Source organism: Citrus clementina, unplaced genomic scaffold, assembly GCF_000493195.1.
Source record: "Citrus clementina cultivar Clemenules unplaced genomic scaffold, Citrus_clementina_v1.0 scaffold_9, whole genome shotgun sequence".
NCBI lineage: Eukaryota > Viridiplantae > Streptophyta > Magnoliopsida > Sapindales > Rutaceae > Citrus > Citrus x clementina.
The window spans coordinates 17,513,482-17,536,215 of record NW_006261964.1 but is presented as its reverse complement, the minus strand read 5'-3'; the positions used below and the strand labels follow the sequence as shown (position 1 = coordinate 17,536,215).

General features: G+C 36.7%; 2 protein-coding genes across 2 annotated transcripts; one reads left to right on the top strand and one right to left on the bottom strand.

Annotated features, from left to right (window-relative positions):
* Positions 1-13,919: 13,919 nt before the first annotated feature.
* LOC18031745 (protein PRD1) lies at positions 13,920-19,877 on the top strand. The gene is made up of 9 exons (XM_024191376.1): positions 13,920-14,396; positions 14,814-14,923; positions 15,024-15,199; positions 15,837-16,148; positions 16,222-17,188; positions 17,277-17,997; positions 18,081-18,373; positions 18,442-19,111; positions 19,378-19,877. Exons 1-9 carry the CDS (start codon positions 13,953-13,955, stop codon positions 19,612-19,614), a joined length of 3,930 nt encoding a protein of 1,309 aa, XP_024047144.1. The 5' UTR covers positions 13,920-13,952; the 3' UTR covers positions 19,615-19,877.
* A 669-nt stretch (positions 19,878-20,546) lies between these two features.
* Positions 20,547-22,457, bottom strand: LOC18031225 (pentatricopeptide repeat-containing protein At4g14190, chloroplastic). Its single transcript, XM_006420983.2, has 2 exons — positions 22,065-22,457; positions 20,547-21,929 (listed from the first exon to the last, which is right to left on the bottom strand). Exons 1-2 carry the CDS (start codon positions 22,434-22,436, stop codon positions 20,769-20,771), a joined length of 1,533 nt encoding a protein of 510 aa, XP_006421046.1. The 5' UTR covers positions 22,437-22,457; the 3' UTR covers positions 20,547-20,768.
* Between the last annotated feature and the right edge of the window lie 277 nt (positions 22,458-22,734).

Here is a 22,734-nt window from a genome sequence, read left to right as displayed (position 1 = left end):
AACTTCTAGAAGCTTATACAACCCTTTTTCTGTCACCCAATTGACTCAAACTCTCCTTATAAACCCTGGCTTTGTTGACGAGGATGTCTTTCAGTTTGCATGCAAGTTCCTGGGATTTGATTTTGCACTCGAGATTCTTCCATGCCAACACACGCTTCTCTGAGTTCTTGATGTGGTGTTTCTGCTAATTATCAATGATTCGCTTTCACTGGATTGCATCTTACGCTGTTTCCATGACAGCACCTGCTTCAGGTTCCCGTCGAACACCTTCAACTGTTCCTCGCAATTTCCCAAATTCTTTTGACCTCTCTCCATCATTATATTTGTCAAGGTTTCACTTCCCATTTTTTCAGTTTTTTCTGTAAAAGGTTGAATGCAGTGCAACAACCAATACAAACCTATAAAAGATTCAGAAAACAATAATTGATAATAAAATTGTAGTTATGACCATACTAGATAGCAAAATTCAAGCACTTAAATATTTTCCTTCTCATATGGCTCTTTTATTTTCATATATAGATTACACGAAAAGAGAATTAAATGCATGAATTCAAATGAACTTGACTATATATATATATATATATCCAAACAGAGCTTTACCGACCAGAAGTTTTAAGTCTAATCCCATTGTTAATACTTCATTCCACTAAATCAAGTGTTGATGAAAAAGAAAATCCAAGAGGTGAGTCAAAAAAATCAAAGAAAATGAGCGTACCGTGAATTTTTTTTTTTCTCTCTATCTATAATGGAAATTTAGATTATGGACATTTTTAGTAATAAAAAATAGTTTTAAAAGTGGTTCAATATTCCCACCTTAAATTGATTAGTGGGAACTAACGAGATTAAATAAGGGGTCAAATATCATAACTCATTTAATTATTTAGTGAATTTTATGGAAAAAAGAGACAATTTATTGTCTGTGCTAGTTTTTAGCTTGACCAACCAAATAATAAAAATAAAGGAAAGGAGAATGGGTACTAGAGGTTGCCTAGCTATGTCTGCAGTGTTCTCACATGAATGGAGGAAGTTAATTGTGTGGGGTGAGTACAGATGAAGATGGAGTAAGTTGAGGAGAAAATTGGGTGGAATGCCACTGAGTTTAAACTAGAAAACCCCTGCAAAAAAAAGCTAGAAGCTAACGTTAAGGGTGGAGCCGGCAGTGGCCGACGATCACACTCTAACGCTCAAGTTAGATTATAAAAGGCAAAAGGTTGCTTTAAGGTCAAAAAGGGACCTCAAAGCCATAAGCAATTAAGGATAAATTGAGAGAAGGAAGAAGATGCGCGGTGAATGAGATAATAAATTGTTGTTACCATTAGAGTGAACCTTGAGTTCTTATGGAGTGTGCCTGAGGGCTATTTGGTGGTTGCCCTTCCTCAGGTGAGAGCATTTGCATAATTGGTTTAGTAGTCCTGAGATGGTAATATTCACATGGCATTCCCTCCAGCTTGTGGTTATGTTGTTTTTTGGACCATTGCAGGGGGCAGCTAACATGGCGCTTGTTCATTGGCTTAACTAAGGAATCTCTCTTACTATTGGTTTCTTGTATTTAGCCAAAGGTGAGATAATTTTGATTTTACAAATGCTAGCATGCACTGTTCACGTGTACTCTGAACAACATTTCAGATTGTGCCCTTTGAAATCACAAGTCTTTCTAGAATTGGCACTCTCTGCTAGGAGCTGACCTCCCAGATCTCCTCTAATTCTCCTGCCATTATGTTCAGACTGTTATGATTTCAGTTATTTGACTCCCTTTTTCCAAGTATCATGATGCCATTGGTCCACATTTGCTTCCACAATTCCTTCCAAACAATATCCCCCTAATTTCTTTGTGTTTAAAAATTTTGAAGCACAAGAAACTTCAAGGAGAAATTTGTTTGGTGTTGACATGTGATAGGGCTGTTTCTAGCTTTTAGATATGGAAAACATGGATGAGCTTGACGGATATTTTGTTGTAGGGGTAGTTTTGAAATTCTAGCAGACATCAGGGGGTGTTAAAAAAATTTCCCCCATTTTTCCATTTCGTGACGTGGTCCCATGTGGGCCTTTCATTTAAACTTTTGAGAGTGGGTTAGTGGGTTTTTTAATGCACTAACGGTTACTCCACGTGGCGTTCATCCATTATCTTTTTTTTTTTTTGCATGTCGTGCCACTTGCAATTAGGTAAATGACAAATTGGTGTTTAATGTGAATAGTGAAAATAAAATTTTGTAGATGCCTTTCGTGCATCTTAGAATAGTTAAGCTCTTTTAGGGGTTCCCTTGATCCCTTTTATCATAGGTATATAGGAGCGTTCGTGTCTCTATGCACTAGTCTTTCCCTCACTTGGGCGTAGTCATTCCCTCACTAGGGCGTAGCCATTCCTTCATTAGGGCTTAGTTTTATAAAGGCTCAATTTTGGTGAAGTGCGTGTAAGGGCAATTTAGTTTTAAAGGTATACCTTTATTAGACTGTTGGCGATTTGCTCTCATTTTTAAATCTTTTATGAGCTCCACTCCTATCTTTAAGTTACAGTATCTTCAGATTTCATTTTAAGTGTTGTAGCTTTCATTGTTTTTTGTTCATTGTTTCGGTGTAAATATGCTTTAATTCTGTCCTGTAGCTTATCTCTCGGATCAAGTGTTTTAGGAGAGCTTTTTGTTTAAGCCCTTTGAGGGTGTCATTTTCCTAATAATCATATGATGAAAACAATGGCAAAATGTTAATGGAGATCATTTATGAATAAACAACCACAAGGCAGATGGATAAATCATCAAGCATGAAGTTAAACTTCACTTATTTAAGTGAAACAATTCACCATTCTTTTATATCATAAGGAGATTAAAAGTAGCTACATTCATAAGTGAAAAATAGGCATTTATAGATAACTTTTCTTTAGGTATCGAGAGATCACATTATTACATGACATGGCAGGAGTTAACCTAAGTGAGGCATATTTTGTAGGCCTCTTGATTTGTCATAACGAATTCTTGGAATTGAAAAGAGCAACTAACCATTTAAGGAAGCCAGTATAGCCCCAACAATGGCTTGCACATAAGATTACAAACACATTTTTAAAGAGAATAAGAAATTGGTGTGAGTAGTGACAAGAGAGGACTACCGAGAATATTTTCTTAGCATAGTTGTGTTCTATGGGTGCTTAACTATTGACCTATCCATGTGTAGCAACCTATAGGCACCTAAACCAAATGGCTTATCCACCCAGTAGAGACCTTCCCAGTTTCGCCCAATGACCCCTTTTGAGGCAACCTTTGTGTTAAAGGTTATCCTCCTGAGTGCCAGATCCTCTTTCTTAAAAGCCCATGGGTGAACTTTTTTATTGAATAACTTGAACACACAATGCTGATGTACGACAATTTGGAGCTCTGCTCTTGCCCTTTTCTCTGCTGGTAAATTGAAGTCAGCCGTAATAAAAGAGATATTCTCCTCCTCATTGAAGTGAGCTTTCCTATGAAAAGGAATCCTAATCTCAGCGAGTATGACTGTATCAACCCCAAGGGCAAGGATGAAAGGTGTCTCCCTCGTAAAAACATTTTGAATAGTCCTGTGGGTCAAAGAACACTTAACAATCCATCCACCTAAGCTCTTTTTCTATCCTCAAGCTTTTTTTTTGTAGGATTCCCTTAATAATTTTGCCCATAGACTCCACTTGGCCATTGGATTGGGGGTGAGCTAGTGAAAAGAACCTGTTAGTTGCTTTGTAATTCAATTTTTTTGTTGTACCCTTATCATCTAGGAGCTATCATTCCTCTAAACACTTCACAATGGGCGTCATCTAAGAATTCTCCAAATGGATGAAGATTTCCTCCTTTCCTTTAATTAGGATTATACTTGGTGAAGGGATATGCTCCACTAACACCTGTTCAGGAAGTTGAGTGTTTCCAAATGAGGTCACTTAGCCAAGTTGTCAGTTTCATTGTTCTTGGTTTTAAAGACCTGTTTCAGCTTCACTTATTTGAATTCCATAATCAATTCTCTAGTCTTTTTCAGATAAGCTTTCATATTTTTTTCTTGGTCTGGTACTCGGAGCTTATATGATTACTAATTGAGAATCACTCCTTATTGATGAGCTTTCCTACCTCAAGAGCTTTGCATATCCTTAATACAACAACGATTGCCTCATATTTAGCTTTATTATAAGAGACTTTAAAGTCGAACTACAATGCGTGCTGAAGCTTCACTTTAATACGGCTTCTAATGAAAAGATCAGCTCCGTTCTAACATGAATTCGAAGACCCATCTACTAAACATCCTAACACTCTTCCTGCTCTTTGATGGTCACCTCCTCGCTCGGCTCCCCTAGATTCCTTCTACCCCTGAGTCATTGGCGAATTTTGCAAGGAAATCAGTGATGGTTTGAGCTCTGATCACTTAGCGAGGACGGTAGGTGATGTCAAACTCACTAAGCTCAAGACCATTTCATAAATTTTTCCGACATATCAAGTTTCTATAACACTTGTCTTAAAGGCAAATTTATGACTACAATTATAGTGTGGGCCTGGAAATACGGCCAGAGTTTCCTTCTGGAGATCACCAAAGCTTGTAATAATTTTTCTGATGAGGATACCTCTTTTTAGCATCTACCATAGCTTTGCTTGTATAATAGATTGGACATTTTGTGCCATTCCCCTCTTCTCTGACCAAAACTAAACTGGTTGTATGCTCGAAGACAACTAAGTAAAGAAGAAGGTATCTCATGCCTTTGGCTTAGTGAGAATCAGTGGATGAACTTAGTATTCCTTCTACTTTTGAAAAGCTTCTTCATATTATAAAGTCCACTACAATCTTTTTTTTTTTTAGCTTTGATGACTTTAAAGAATGGTTTCGAACAATCGATAGTTTTGGAGATAAATTGGCTTAATGCTACAATTTTGCTAGCTAAGCTCTACACCTCTTTTACTGCTCTTAGAGATCTCATTTCTAGCACTGCTCTAATCTTGTTTGGATTGCCTTCAATACCCCTCTATTGTACCATAAATCCTAAACTCTATTCAAATATTACCCCGAATACACACTTTTCCAGGTTGAGGCGCATCTTGTACTTTCAGAGGAGCTCAAAATTTTCTCTGAGGTATACTGTACGATCGGTCGCTTGTACTAACTTGGTTATCATATCATTGTTGTAAACCTTCATGGTTTTATCGATTTGGTCTTTTGAGTTCTTACTAACCAAACATTGGAAGGTTGCTTCCGAATTCTTTAATCTAAAAGACATAGCTCTGTAGCGGTAGAGACCCTTATTGATAATAAATGAGGTTTTCTCTTAGTTTGCATCGTACATCTTGATTTGGTTATAGCCTAAGAAGGCATCTATAAAGCTCAACATTTCATGTCTGGAGGTTGAATAAACCAACAGATTTACCATGAGGATAGAGAAGCTATCCTTCGGGCAAGCTTTTTTTAAATCTGTGAAATCAATACGTATGCGCCATTTCTCATCAGATTTCTTGACTATGACAATGTTGGAAAGGCAATCTAAACAAGTGGCATTTTGAATAAATCCAGCCTACAGTAAAGATATATCCCTGCCTTGATGGCTTTATACCTCAACTGGTTGAAGGCCCTTCTCTTCTGTTTATTAGTTTGTGATACAGATCAAAATTAAGCCTATGATAGAACACCTCCGTATTCATGCCTGTCATATCTTTATATGACCATGCGAATACATCACTGAATTCTTGCAAAAAATTAATGAGCTGCTCCCTGTTATCCTCTATCAGATGGGACCTAATCTTGATAAATTTGGAGAGGCAATCCTCTTTAATTGGAATTAAGAGGAAGTCTTTTGTTGGCGTTCTTTATTTTTCTTCTTTGGAGATTTGTAGATCTAATGGTGCTTCAATCAATTTTGAAGTCTCACGACGATTATCCCTAGTTAGAACATCTTGAAGAGTGATAAAGTCTACCTCCATGGAGGTAACCTCATTTAGAATTGGCTTGAAACTTAACTTTACAACTTTCTTTCTGGTGTTCCTTTTTCACATGATAACAGCATGTCAAGTCATTTTAAGAGCGAGAGCATGGCAATTATCCCCAGCTAGAGCATCGTGGAGGGTGATAGAGTTTACCTACATGGAGGTAACCTCATTTAGAATTAGCTCGAAACTTAACTCACAACTTTCTTTCTAGCATCTCTCTTTCACCTAATAATGGCACGTCTGGTTATTTTAAGAGCTAGGCCAGCTGAGTTGAAGTGCTTCTTGGCAAGAACATTGGTGATTTGCTCATTGGAGGCTATCTGGTAGTTAACCTTCATTGTTGTGGCATAACACTGGCGGGCAATCTCCTTTAATAGTGATACAAATTTTGGGGCTGATAGTTTGATAGCAAGGTAATGCATGTAAACAGTTGGCTTAGTGGTTGCTATGAATGGGCGACCCAACATTGTAAGCTCATAGGTTGTCTATCACAAAAAAAATTAACCATATAGACTGCCTTGTGAGGGGTTTTACCTAATAAAATGGGTAGAGTAGCTATCCCCTTAAGCATAATGATGTCACCAGCAAAACCAATCAGAGAAGTGCTATTAGGAGTTACCCGAATGGACTTAAGTGTAAGCTGATCTAGCATGTCCTTAAAGATGATATCCACCAAACTTAAAGTTGATGACTAGAGTATCATCATAGAGATAGACCAAGTGCTGAGCTGCTGTAGGTAAGCTTTAGTTAGTTAACCTCTTTCCTAACAATAGTGTTCCTCCTATAAGTTTTGATTGATTGTTTGGAATTCCCAACAAGAGTAAACCCCCTAGATATCATGCCAACATAATTACCCTTCTTGGGACACGAAGTTCACCTTCGTTAATACTCTCATTTTGGTTTTCTTTCCCCTTAGCCCTATCCCTGAATTTTCGAGTATATCCCATCCTAGCCATACACTCTTTTAAATACCCATTAATAATTAATGCCTTAATTTCTTCCCACAACTGAAAACATTCGGTAGTGCAATGGCCAAAGTCTTAATGAAACTCACAATACTTCAAACTTTATTTCATGTTAGGGTATTTCTTTATTGGCTAAGGGGGCCTCAAAAGGCCACTATCACGAATATAATAGAAAATTTGTTCTAGAAATTTATTCAAAGGTTGATAGGAGTCATATCATGATTTCTCAAGTGATTGTTCTCTCTCACGATGCTCCATCCGAGGGGGTGAAGGAATTCTAGGCATATATTGATGGTGGACTCCTCGACCTTTTCCCTCTAGCTATTGGGGTTGGGGCACAAGCGGTGCTTTATTGGGGTTTGGTTCTGGTCCCTTGGAGTTATCCTTGTCCTTGCTGCTATCGAGCTTGTCCTCTTAGAGCTTGAGCCAATACTTGTCGTCATAGTCAATTTCCTATAAGGCTATTATCCTAGCCTCCTTATATATGTGTGGTTTAACTTTTTGAAAGGACCTCTAGAGCTTCTCTCCTATGAGATTTTTTGTAAAACATGCTAGCATTTTCTCATGTCCAAAGGCTCTAGTGTGGAGGACTTCTTGGTAAAAGCGATTGACAAAGGAGGCTAGCGACTCTGTCTTACTTGCTTGATAAAAGCCAACTTAGAAGAGGATTTCTCCTAATGAAAGGCATAGTGAAACTCCTGAATGAACTTAGAGAATAGTTGGTCAATGCTAGCCATGCTTTTTGGCTTGAGAGATCGAAACTAGGTCTTGGCTAGACCCCGTGAGAGTATACGTAAATAGTTGGCACATGGCCTTCTCCCCAACTCTTTTAATAAGAATTTAATCCTGATACAACTTGGCATGCTTAGTGGGGTCAGAGGTACTATGATATTGTGGAATTTGAGGTATGTTGAAGTCGATAGAGAGAATAGCTTGGTGAATTTTCACGGTGAATAGTGATTGATGAACGATTGGCGCTTGATCCCTGGTGATGGAGCTATCCTTCTCGCAGAGTTTACAGACTTGTTTTTCTAGAAAAAAAAAAGCATTTTGTTAAGGATTTCTTAAAGCATCCTCTGGTTTCTGAAGGAACCATCCCCATGATTAGAAGGTCTCTTGGCGTTGAACTTATCTCGTAAATTTTCGCTAAGTTATTTGCCATGTTTTTTACCTCTATTGTTGGTATATCGGCTATTGGTAGTGGATCTTTTATCCTTGGAGCAAATCGGCTGTGCTTTAGATCTTGTGGTGGTAGGGTTGAGCCTTTTTTCCTGCTTTGAGTGCCTTTTGTTCTTGGGCAGCAACTTTTCAGCCAAGGCCTATGCTGTGGCTTGTTTGCTAAGGCCACTGTCTGGGATTTGAACTTGCAAACCATGGCACAGTAAATCTTGTCGACAAATTTATCAAAGTGCCTTTTAGTGACAAACTCATCGTCACAGTGAACAATGATCGAAGGTTTTTACAAACTTTCCTTCTTCTATTCCCATAATTTTCTTTGTCGGTTCAATGGTGAGTTGTTATGAAAATTTTATTGTACTTACAAGCGCACGAATCCACTCCAGTATAGAGTAATAGTGAGGAGTGTCGATCCCACGAGCATGTAGATTTAATTATGTGTAAGATTAATTTTCTAAGTTTATATTAGTATGATGTGATTTTTTAGAAGTACTGAGATTTAAATTAAAAAGATGGCAGGAATAAATTATGGATGAAAGAATTCAAATGAAACAATTGAGTCTTAGATTCACACTTAACACTTCACCATGAGCTTAATATTCTTTTTTAGTTCCAATTAATTTATAAAAGAGTATTTTTACTCCTCATATTCCTCATTCTGGTAAATATGGTATCAAGCACTCAGTGTGCTAGAAGAAATAATCTTCTACTAAATGTGGTTTCAAGTACACGTCGTGCCAAGTGATAATAATCCTACTGTCAAAAATGTGGCAAGACTATTCATTAAATTACTTAGATGCATTCTCTATCAACACTAAGTCAAGATGAACCACTAATGCTGGAGGGAAGATTTTCGCTAATAAATATAGTGCAAAGTGCTCATTGTACCAAACAGTAATGAACTTACAATAGGGAGCTGATATACCGTGCAAAATCTAAACAAGATTATTATTGTCTGTTAACAGTGAGTCAAAACAATCCACAAAAATCAGAGGGAGAGAAATAAACTTACTAAATTAAGCCAATGGATCATGTTGAAGCTTCACCTTCAACTCAAACTTAAAATTAAATTAGTCACTCATAATTCAACAAAGACTAAAATGGTAATTTTATTATAATATGTAGAAAATACAAGCTAAAGTGAGAATTACACAAAATGAAACTCAAATTTGGATTTATACCTGTCAAATTAGGGGGGAGTCCCACATTTATAGATACAATAGTTAAAACATGGCCATCAGATGAAAATAACTCGAACACTCAGGATTGCGCCACGTGACAAGCTCTAATTGGATGAACACGACAATAAGGTTGTTATTCGGTGAATTGCATGTAATGTACGTGCGTTTTTTGGTCCAATAATATACTGACACATCATCGGTCAATGAAAAAGTCAACCAACATTGATTTAATGTATTGCACGTATCGTAAGCTCATTTTTCAATCCAATAGAATGCTGCCACATCATCGATCAACACAATAGGATACTGTCATATCATTGGTTAATGTCACATCAGTTTGGCCCTACCAAAATCCTAAAACAAAAATGCTATATGTTTTGTAGGGGTGTTCGCGGATCGGATTTTAGGGATTGGACATCAATCCATATCCAATCCATGATTTTGCGGATTATAATTTTTCAATCCAATCCAATTCACGGATTGATAAAATTCAATCCAAATCCAATCCATATATCTACGGATCGGATGCAGATTTGACTCAATCCATATCCAATCCACCATTTTGCGCATTAGTTTTCAAATTAAAAATTTTTAGTTCTCTCCAACTAATGAAATAAAAAAATCTAATATAAAAATAATTTTGCTACCAATTAAATTTAAAATTGAATAAAATTTAAATAAATTAATTATTTAAATAAAGCTAAAATAATACATTTAAAGTTTCAAAATATAACACATCAAGACTAATTATTCAAATAAAGCTACAATAATACGTTCAAAGTTTTAAAATATAACACACCAAGCTTAATTGTTCAAATAAAGTTACAATAATACGTTAATATAATACCGAAATTAATTGTTCAAATAAAGCCACAATTAATTGAAATGACTAAGTTTTAGAAACCAAACACAGTTTGATCCTTCACCAGGGTTGTTGTGCCTTTCGAAAAGTGGTGATTACGGAGCCGTCCACGATGGGAACCATGAGAAGCCGTACGAGTGGAGATCTTGAAGGTTGTGACAGTGAAATTGTTCAGCTAGAACCAGTAAATGTGAAGTGGCTCGATGGACTTAGGAAAGAAGATGGCTTGCTCTCGCCGGAATCGCGCGGCCGATGTTCTTCAAATCTGTGTCGAGAGTATATCCAACCAGTATTGAGTGTTGCTAGTGTGTGTGACGGCGGGGAAGCTTAGGGTTTTTTGTTTGCAAATTGTTGGTGACTTGGCGTTATGTTACTTTGCTTTTGCTAGTGCGTGTGACTTTACTTTTATTTTGTTTTACATTTTTTACAAGTTATATTTGTATATTTGTATATTTGATTATTTAATTATTTTTTATTTTATATTATTATTGGGTAATGGCTAAGATATGTTATAGTCCTTATGTAACTATGTAATGTCACATTTATAATTTTTTAAAATTAAATTTATAATAATTTTTTAATTATATATATATATATATATATTTTTTTTTTTTTTTTTGCGGATTCACGGATTTCTGTGGATTTACAGAAGTAAATCCATATCCAATCCATCGACTGTGGATTTTTAAATTTTCAATCTATATCCAATCCACCAATCCACGGATCAGATTTATACGGATCAGATTAAGTGGATCGGACGGATTGAGCGGATCAGATTGGATTCTGAACACCCCTAATGTTTTGCTATTTGATTTCTTGTTAATCATAAACTGACCAAAATACCCCTGAAACACATAAAATACTCAAATTATAACAAAACACACCCAATTAAAGGTTAAAGAACTTAAACACATAAAAGGAGAAATGTTAATGAGACTTGTAGTATATAATGATGATTTTACCCTTTATAAATATACATTCTCTAATACTCAACATGGGCCCATTTTCGTATTCCTTACTTTGCTCTATGATGGCAAGATTGTCATCGGAGGATTGATCATGATCCATGTTGCTTCAAACACAAAACAAAATAACTTGGCAACCATTGTGGAGCATTTTGTCGCGCTCCCACCAAGACGGCACTAATTGTTTGTGCTAGTTTTTAGCTTGACCAACCAAACAATAAAAATAAAGGAAAGGAGAATGGGTGCTGGAGGTTGCCTAGCTATTTTTGAGTTGTCCTCACGGGTATGGAGGAGGTTGATTGTGTAGGGCGAGTATAGATGAAGAATGGAGTAAGCTGAAGAGAAATGGAGGTTGAATGCCACCAAGTTTAAATCGGACAACTCTTGCAAAATAGAGTTAGAAGGTAGCTTTAGGGGTGTAGCCGGCGATGGCCGGCGACCACACTCCGACGCTCAAGTTAGATCATGAAAGACACTTAAGGTAAAAAAAAAAAGACCTCAAAGCTGTAAGCAATGGAGGATAAATTGAGAGAAGGAAGAAGAAGAATGATGGATGGGATAATGAATTGTTGTTACTGTTAGAGTGAACCTCGAGCTTTTGTGCAGTGTGCCTAAGGGAGATTTAGTAATTTTGTACACGTGGCTCCTAATTAATTTTTGCCCTCCCTCAGGTGAGGGCATTTACGTAATTAGATTAGTGGTTCTGAGAGGGTGATATTCTTAGGCTTGGGGAGCAAAGAAACCATCAGCCACCCTTTCCCTTACTTTTATTCATGTGGCATTCCCTTCAACTTGTGGTCCTATTGTTTTTTGGATCACTGTAGAGGATAACTGACATGGTGCTTGTTCATTGGCTTAATTAAGGAATCTCTCTTTTCTATTGGTTCCTTGTATTTAGCCAACAGTGATATGTTGATTTTACAAATGATGGCATTCATTGTTCACGTGTGCTCTTAACAACTGAAATTCTGAGTTTCGATTATGCCCTTTGAAATCATGTGTCCTTCTGGAATTGCCACTCTCTAGGGGAGCTTACCTCCCAGCTCTCCTCTAGCTGTCTTACCACTCAGTTCTGACTATTGTGATTTTAGTTGTTTAACTCCCTTTTGCCATGTGTTCTCATGTCATTGGTCCACATTTACTTCCAAAATTCCCCCTAAACATTTCTTATTAATCTAATTCATTGAAAATAAAGTGGATCAGTTCCTTAATTAATCTTTTTGTTTCTAAAGGAATGGAAAGTAGCGTTGGCAAAATCTCAAGCCGGGCCTGCCTGAGCATGTCTCGATCCAATCTGAATCAGGCCTAAAAGTCAAAATTTATGTGTTATATTTTATTAATTTTTTGTAATATAAATTTTTGTTTTTATTATATTTGGCATTAAAAATTAGGTTAAAAGGATATAAAATTTAAAATTTATGTTATACATGGGTCAAATAAATATTAAAAAGTTTATTTTAATTAAAATAATTTTTTTTTAAGCATTTATTGACTTTTAGGCTGGGCTTAGGCTTTCCAATCCAAATGTTTGAAAAATATTACCAAATCAAGCCTAGCTCGACCCAAAATGCCCGGACTCGAGCTAGGTAGGCCTCATTTGTTTTTAACCATCCCTAATGGAAAAGAAACTCACTAAAAAAATGAAAGTGAAGAGCAAAGGAGTGAAACCTTGAATATGCGAATAAAAGATGCGAAGAAAATGGTTTAAATAGAATGGCTATAACACACTAAAATTAAAAAATTCATGTTGTTAAGTAATTAAAATTATATTCTTATTCACCAATCAACAAAATAAAATATATTAAAAAATTTATAATTAATTTAGTAATAGCTAGTAGGAACTAACTATTAATAATACCACGTAACTATTACACTTAACAAAATCAATTAATTAAAAAATATGTTATTAACAAATTAATTTTAATTGATTTTAATTATTTCACACATGAGACTAAGACCTAACTCAATTGTTTAGTGAGCAGTCTTAACAAAAGTTATGTTTTGGGGTCCAGCCTCATGTGGTATGCGAGTCTGTTTAATTAAAAAAAATTATATCAAATATGAAACATTTTATGTACACAATGATGTTACACTAAATATCAACATCCATTATTAATGGTATATGTAATACCAGAAATGGAGTTTTCGCTCACCATAGATTTACAATCAAAGTTTTAGATCCTGAAACTTTGACCATATATTTACAATGATAGGAAACTCCGTTGCCGATGAGACACGCACCATTGTGTAGATATGATGATGAAGAATCTAATGACACCAAAATTGATATTAGAAGATATCAAAATATGAATGTCGGTGGTAGTTCGTGATGGCTCAAGTGGCTACTGGTGAGTTATTTGATTTTTATTTATAAATTTAAATAACAAATTTAATAAATATAAATTATAAAACTTTTAAGATATTTATAATTATAAAAAATTAATTTAGTATAAACAATAATATAAAAAAATATTATATATAATACTATATAATATAACATCAAATATTGTATAATATTAATATAATATAATATAATGCTAATGCAATATAATTTAATGTAATATATCCTGTATTAATTAATATAATATATTATAATACAATATAGTTTACAAACGCTCCTTGAGGGTTCTTGTTAATGCTGTTCAGTGCAATCCATTTCAATTGCCAAACATGAGTTTATTTCAATTAATTCTGAACCCACAAAGTAATATTATGTAATGCTACATGCCAAACATACTCTTAAGTGAGAGTTTCACCTTAACCTTTTTGAAAAATAGTTTCTTTTAACATATTGCTTATATATAAAAAAAATCCCCTCCCGCTAAAATTCAAATTGAAAATAGACAGCGCAACTTTCTCTCTCTCTCGCTCTCAAAGAACAACAGATGTCTCAGACGGATTCGCAAGAAGCAGAAGACCTCGAGGTGGAGGTGGAGGCGCAATCATTGGGTTCTTGTTCACAAGGCCACAGATCAACTCTCTCTCTCCAAACTCAACAAGGCGGCGCCATTTGCCTTCTCTGCCTCTCCAATCTCATCACCACTCCACACGCTCTAACCATCCATGTCTCCTACGCGCTTTCTCAGCTCTCCCTCGCCCTCTCCCACCGCCCCCTCCACCTCTCCCAGTCCCATGCGCGGTTCCTTGTCTCTCCTCTACTCCACGCTCTCTCCTCCTTTGACGACCAGCCCATTGCCTGTCAACTCATCGATTTAATCACCATTCTCTCCGACTCCGGCGACGAAGATGTTTTTGCTGAATTTGTCTCGCGCGTCGCCGAACGCCTCTCCTCCGGCGCTTTCTCCTGGAGCCCCAGGCAGCTACATATGGTATCTCTATCTCTGTCAGCCAATTAGTTTGAGAAATTTTGAATTTACGCATCGCATAACATAATTGATTGTTTAGTCTAGATATATTTTTTAAAATTTTTATTTAATTGTGAGAGTGGAGTATCAGTGAGATTGATGAAGTTTTGTAAATTCAATTGCGGAATTGCCACCGATCTTCATCAGGATAATCCGCAAATGTGAATTTACTGTTTTAGCCTTTTAGGGAAAATCATTGTGCGAGTAGTTTATTTATTTATTTATTTATTAAATTCGATCAATATGTACACCTGCTTCTTGCAAGTTATAAAGTGAACTCCACATTTAGTGTCCATGTGTGAGTATAAAAATTCTTTTTATCGTACAAAACTATGCAAGTTTTATTTTTACCATTTGATGTGTTGGTCCTTTTCTGTGCAGATTCACTGCCTTGGGGTTCTCTTTAATTGCCGAACAAATAATCCCTTTATCTTTATTAAAAACAAAGATGCCCTCATAGCCAATCTTGTTACAGGTCTTGGATTACCAAGGTAAGAGGCAGAACATAGCAACCTAGAAAGAGGAGGTCTTCCATTACCATGCCTCAGCTGTATTTTTATAACACTGTTGAGTGTGCACTTTTGATTGCAGTGAAGAAATCCGGGGGGAGATTCTTTTTGTTCTGTATAAAGTATCCTCCATCCAGTGCCAGTCTATGGACATTGATGGAGCTGATATTCTTTTTGCTTTCTGTCCCAAGCTCTTGCAACTTTCTTTGGAGTCCTTGATGAAGACCCAAAGGGATGACGTCCGCTTGAATTGTGTAGGTCTGTCACATTCTCTCAGACATATCTTTCTTTTTTGTTGCAATTTTAAATGCATCATCCGATTATCCTTTTCTGAAATCTCATGGTAGGGAAGTGAGAATAAACCATCTTTTTAGTTGGATGCCAATAGAAATTTCTGAGTGGGATTGTCCTTTTAAATTTATATAAAATATCTGTTCGTCAAATGACAACACTCAGACAGCAACTCTATTTGTGATCATTCACACATTTTTGTGGTATGCATGTACTGACTTCAGTGAGAAGATAAAGCTTCATTTAACTTCTCCGGTCAATAACTAAGAATAAGTCTAAATTTCCAAATGCTAAATACAGAGATGTGTTGTTCCATGAAAAGTCATTTAGGATACCATTCAGTAAGCTCTAAAGGGATTGCCTGAAAGGGATGCCATGTGATGTTTAAGTATTGATCGATTATAATCACCCAAGAAACTAAAATTATCATAACTGTTATGCTGAATGAGAGAGTTCCTACTTTTATTCTGATTCAAACCATAAGGGACATACATCAGTCATTGTGACATAGCCTGCATGCATTCACCCATCTAGATGCAGTCATCATTATCTTATATTATCACTGCTGTCTTCTGAGTAAACAGTTTTAAGTCTTATTTGCCAGCACTTTTGACGATCCTGGCTCAGAAGGGGTTTCTTGTGAATGCATACACAAATAACATTAGCCGCATGAATTTTGATGAGGCAGAAAACTCCATGCAAACAACAGACTATGGAACAAATCAATCATCTCTGCCTGTCTTGTTTGCTGAGGCCATAAAAGGCCCTCTGCTTTCATCAGACAGCCAAGTCCAAATCAGCACACTTGATTTGATGTTACAATATTTGTCATGGGAAGCTGCTCCTGGAAAACATATCCAAATTTTGAAGGAAGAAAACATTGCAGATTATGTATTTGAAGCACTAAGATTGTCAGGTAAGCCTACTTTGAAATATTTTCTGCAACTAAGTGTAATTTAGGGCTGATCAGCTTGTAATACTGCAAACAGAATGCAAGGATCCAATGGTCAACTCTTGCGTTCGGGTGCTTAATCTTCTTTTGATCGCTGAGCCAGCCTTTGGACAAAGGCTAGCTGTTGGATTCACAACTCTGATTCCAGTGCTGAACCATGTAGCTGAAGTTCCTTTTCACCCTGTCCAACAAATAAAACTTTACCGTCACATGCACTGCATTTCTGATTTTCCTGGAATGATTTCAGCTTCTCATGTCAAGGAGTTAATCCTTTGCTTGACAAGGATGCTCAGAAGGCATACTGATGGAGAGATGGGCATGCTTCCAGAGACTTTCACAGTTGTCTGCTCAATCTTTGTAGCTTTTTTGAAGTCACCATCCTTTAAGAGAACTGAAAATCTAGCAATTGCAGTTCAAGAAGCATCAAAACATGCTGTTTTAGCTTGTTTGAGTATCTCTGATGAAGATCCCAGTCAACTTTTGCATTCCTTGTACCTCCTTAAAGAGGCATATGCATACAGTTACAAGGAGTTTTCCACCAACAAAACCACCATCATGGAACTACGGAATTCAATTGTTGATGTATGTGAATCACATTTGTTGCCTTGGTTTGTAACTGCGATTAGTGACATAAACGAGGAAATTGTACTAGGGGTCCTGGAGACTTTTCATTCTATACTGCTTCAGGATTCTGATATTCCAGCCACAGAATTTGCACAGATTTTGGTTGCATCTTCTTGGATCAGTTTGTCATCTGGATGCCTGGGATTATTTCCCACAGAAAAAATAAAATGGAGAGTATATCTCATGCTTAGTTCACTTGTGGATGTTCTTTTTAGTAATGATACCGGGCAACCCATTAGAGATGCTGCAGTACACATTCCAACTGATCCTGCTGAGTGGCTGTTTTTACTTGGCCAGAAGAGCTCCCATAACTTCGAATTGTCTTGCTGTCAATCTGCAATTTTACTGATTTTACATACTGCTGCCATACATGATGACAGGTACTTGTGCTTCACCTCTAATCTTAGTCGTATTTCCGTTATAGGTTTAGATTATCTACTGGACCCTAAGTTTTGAGACTTTCTTCAGGCTTGCAGATGAGAAGTTGGTTTTAGCTTCATTGGAACAGTATATTCTTGTCAATAGCAGCAATTTCCAATTTGGTGCAGCAGATTCATTGACTATGATGTGGCTGGTGAATCTTTATGGATTGTATAGGAGTCTTGCCAAAATGAGCTACCAAATACCCTACAGTCTAGAAGCCGAGAGGATGCTATTCCATCTGTTGACTGAAAAGGAATGGGATTTACCATCTGCAAAGATTCACCCATTGTCTCTTAAATGGTTGTTCCAACAGGAGAAACTCAGCAAGCCGCTGTCTTACCAAATCCTAAAATTCTGCAGAAGCAATAGCTTAAATGTGAGCAATGTTGTTGTCCATGGGAAAAGTAACAATTCTATGAATGAAGAAGTGATCACTGAGTTGGTAGCAGCTGGAGACAACTATGGAGCTTCAGTTGTGGTATGCTTATTGATGCAGCTCATAGAGCAAGAAGGCCAAGTACCTGACATTGTATCTGTACTGAATCTTGTGGCAACAGCCATTAACATCTTGCCTCGTACTTCAGATCAGTTTTGTTTGCATGGCATAATAAATGCAATCTGTGCTCTTTATAACAATTCCAGCTATTCTTCTTTACCCCAAATATTAACGGCCATCTCACTTTTAATTTTTAACATTTTACGGTCAGTGCACCCTGAAGTTCTTTCTCTTTCTGATGAGGCAGCCTGGCTCACGGTAACTATGAAGGTAATTATTCTAGCTCTGTCTCGTGTGACCATGCTCATCATAAATCCAGAGAACTAATTGAACCTTTATCACTTATTTTGTAGTTGATCGAGTACTTGATCTCTACAGTAGCTGTGTGTAGCTGGACTCATGAAAGTCTACTAATAATCAGCATTTTGTCCTTAATCTTGCACCATTCCACCAACAAAGCACTCATAGAAGCATCAAAATATATAGTTCTAAATAATTCATTGGTGTCTACTGTTAATAGTACCATTGATGCTGCTTGCTTGAAGGGACCAGCTATGACTGATTATGATGAGGAAGCGAGCACAGGAGAATATGAATATGAATATCTAATATTTGTACTTTTACTGTACTACTTTTCCATAAGAAGGTAAGTGCCTTGGTTGAATGCACCTGTATGATTCCAATTTCTGAAATCTAACTTCTTTGTTGCCTTAGTTTGCAAGCTAGTTTACCAGGGGCTTTGGACTGGCAGAATTTTCTTGATCCGTTTAGTGAAAAGCAATCTCTTTCTACGATCAACATCCGCTGCCACGACTTGTGCAGGCTGATGCATTTTGGGTCTCCCCTCGTCAAGCTTGTCTCTTCATATTGTATGTTGGAGTTGTTTACCAGATTATCAGACCATGAAGATGGAGAACATGACGAGCTGGAATGCTCCATGGGTTTCCTATCGTCTGTAATGGCTGTACTAGAAGGCCTTGTTTTTTATAGTGACATCAGAGTGGCTATGAACTGCGGATTCTGCTTGTCGATGATTTTAGGGTGGGAAAAATTGGATTTGCATGAAAGGACAATCATTGCAAAGAATTATTGGTGTAGATTGATTGTAGAAGAGATGGCAATGTCTTTGGCAGTTCCACATTTAGCATCAAAATCCTTCTTTAATCATCACAAGCCAGCTGTATACATAGCTGTTGCACTGTTAAAACATGAAAAAATTCCTGAGTGGATGAGAACTGTGTTTGATAGTCCCTGCATATCTGGTATAATTGGAAACCTTGGGGCCAGCAACATGGGAGCTGAAATGGTACTTCTATTTCGAGAATTACTAGATTCTGAGTTCTTGAAGGCTGAGCAAATTTCCAGTCTCAACCATGTTCTGCAGGTAACCTAAGTTTTTCCTTCTCCACTTTGCACTTGTGTATTGTTCTTAAGCTATCCAAAAGAATTGGAGGAGTTTCATATATCATCAGAACAGCTATTATATCCGTGTCATGTTCTTCTCTCGGGTTTTACATAAAAGCCTTTCTAGTGCCTGCTATTCTGTCTTAATTTTAAGACTCAGTAAGTTAGATGGTTTCATTTTCCATGATATATAATCAACGATAGTAGCTGTCAGACATCTCTTTTATCTTCCCTTTGCTTTTGCAGGCATGCAGAAAATACGTGTATACCAACTGTACTCAAGATGAGCACACAAACAAGCATCTGTACAAGACATTTACCAAATTGGATGATCTGGGCGAAGTACGTGAGTATCTCATTCACTTAATGTCATCTCAGTCGTCCATGGAAAAGAATTGTAGGGGATTACAAAATGGAGACAAAGAATTGTTAGAAGAAATAGAAATGTTCTTTAGATCTTTAACAGTGAAGGAGCATAGCTAAGAATTAGGAGTCCTTGTTTGATTATTCGAGGAACTCTAATCTGAACCCCTACAATCAAAACTCTCAACGTGTACATGCAGTTTCCAGCTAATGATAAACATGAACGTATGTATATGTAGTATGTGTATCTGATAAAAGCATACTTAAATGATTTGATATGTCCATATGTACTTGTGTTTGTTTACGGAGCTTAATACACATATAAGAATGGTACATATATCATCATTTGTGATTCAACAAGTGAAGTGGCTTGTTAATTTGGTTTACCGGAGTGTTTATAAATTGAATGTTAAATTCACAAATTATAAGTCGAGTTATTTCGTGGAGTTACAAACAAATTCTGGCACTTGGCATGTTAAACTCTCGTTGATTGCTGGCTTCTTGAGCGAATATCTTTTCAGTTGGTGACTGGAGAGAGGTGACATGCGTTAAACTTACTGTATGTGTTTGTTTAGTTAAGCCATAAGGGTAAACAATGAGACCATTTCACAAATGCTCCTACCAAGTGAAGTGGACTGAAGTAATTTTTTAAGAATTGGTTAACTAGTTATTAACTAATTATTAGTTCATTAATCATCTATCAGTAAAATCCCAGAATGAAAGTTTCGACTGGTGTTAATCGTAAATTTGCGCGCCAAGTCTTCCAATAGAGTACCCCATGGTATCAGCTCAATTAGGAGTGTAAAATTTTACTCGCGGGCATTAGCTCTAAATGGCATCTGGAAATTTTCGAGTGAAAATTTTACCCCGGGTCTAGCTCGCCATTGATCGATATTGATATATAAAATCAGCAATTTAAAACTACCTTTCAAAAAGAACCAAAAAAAAAAAAAAAAAAGAGAATTCAAATGCAACAAACTTCTAAAGCCTATAACTTCACCAATAAAAACACCAAAGGAGTCGGGGAAGCAAAATGGAGTGCAAGAGAAAACTGAAATGTAGATAACTCATTAGCAAGAACAATGAAGTACAAAATCAGGACTTGTCAAGTACTGATTTGAAAATTTCCATCAGCAGCTCCTCTCACTTCATCCAGAAATTAATATGGCCATCTTGGTACAGTTGCGAATAACACAGATTGGCTGAATCATGAGAGGTCCTGTCAAGCATTCTATCTAAAACGTACCATCTAGATTCTGTACAGTCCTTGTAATCTAAAACGTACCATCTAGATTCTTTCCATTGTGCTTTATCACTAAATCAATGAGGTTCTGATATGTCCACCTCTTCTTTTCTCTAGAATATGGCTCAAGGGAGGAATACACCTCTTCACAATATCGAAGGAAGTGCCCCTTGCCATATACTGCAAGAACTAAAGGATCAGTGTTTATCTCTACAGTTTTGAAAAGGAAGCCTATCCTTTTCCACATTTCTAGAGCCCCAGTTCCATCAAAGCCAATTCTTCTTGCATCATATAGGATTCCAATGGTGACTATATCTGGTTTCACATGTCGAGTAGGCAGTTCAGAGAGTAAAACTCTCAAGTGCTTGAAATCTTTCATTTTCAAATAAGCTAGCAAAATAATGTTTGCAGTTGTTACATTCCATCGAACCTTTGCGCTTTCCATCTCCCTAACAACAGAATCAATGCCTCTGTGACTCAAAAGACATGCATGAGAAAGGAGGCGTAAACACCAAACAAGCTCCGTCCTACCAATTCTTGAAGCAAGATCATCACCCAAGTCATCTAGTCTTGAAAACATGTAGTTCTTAATATAAACCTCAGCCAATTTCCTAACAAGGTCCTCCTTTAAAGGAGTTCTTGAGTTCAGTAACCTCTTGTAAAATTTCTCCATCTTGTCTAACATCCCAAAATTCATGTAAGCATCAAGTATTGCAACCATAGTAGATGACCGCAAATGCATTCGTTTTGTAAGCATGCTTTTATATGTTCCTTCCATTCTTTTGAGCAAGCCAGCACATGCAAACTCTTGAATAAGCAAATTATAAGTAATGTGATCAGGAGAACACCCATCTAGTTTCATCATCTTCAAACACATATCAATCTCATCATACATTTTATACTTACCATAAGCTTGAATTAGACCGTCATAAGTATCTGATTGTGGAGACAAATTCATTTCCTTCATCTCATTAAGGAATAACAAAGCTTCATTGAACTTCCCAATTTTTGAATAACCATGTATTATCGAATTGTAAATCTCCAATGAAGGTTTAAGAGCAAATCCCTCCATTTCTTGAAAAGCACGCACAGCTTCTTCCATCAAACCCTCTTCACATAACATCCCAATAATCTTTTGAGAGTTGAATTCATTAATTCGTGATTTTTCAATGTTCTTCCACATATCAAACACCTGTTCAAAGTATCCCAAGTTTCAGTATTGGAAGATCCCAGACACCAAATGCCTTTTTTTTCTTTTTTACCGCTCAACACGAAAGACTCACATATTTTTTCCCCTTATTTAATTAAATAGAGAGAGGCAGAGTACCTGGGGAATTTGCCTGGACCTCGAGGAATTTTTGAGAAATCTGATGACAGCCCAAAAGTGATCTTTGGTCCAATCTCCATCGTGTTGAAGAATTTGAAGAGGGCATGAAACTTTCTTGTTGAGCCTCTGAATTAATGCGTTGAGTGCTTGGTGCTCATGGTAGCTCTCAACAAGAAGGGTCGTGTGTTTTGTCGAATGATAATCAAGTGACGGAGCCGATGACAAACAACAACAGCTGATGGGTTTTCTGATTAGGATTTTGGAGAAGAAGACGCGGTTATGTGTCAGCTTATTCTTCTTATTTTTGTTGAGTCTGACTTTGTAATGGGTATTATTATTATTATGCAGATGCAGGGATACAACACTATCCATTTGCCAACCCGTGTTATGTTCTTCTCCTTGTATTCTCCTACTGGGGTGGCGGTAGGACGGTTTCAATTAAATACCCTTTAACAGCTCAAAAATTATTTAAACACCCCTCCTCTTTTTCATTTTCACAGATATCTTAAAAATTATATGTAAAGTCTAAAATACCCTTAATAAATGCATCAAAACCACTTCTTCTCACTCTCTTCTTATACTCAAAATCTATTCCTACCGAAAACAGCTTGAAAATCTCTCAAAATCTCTTAAAATTTCTCATAACCTCTTACATAATTACAACTATTTA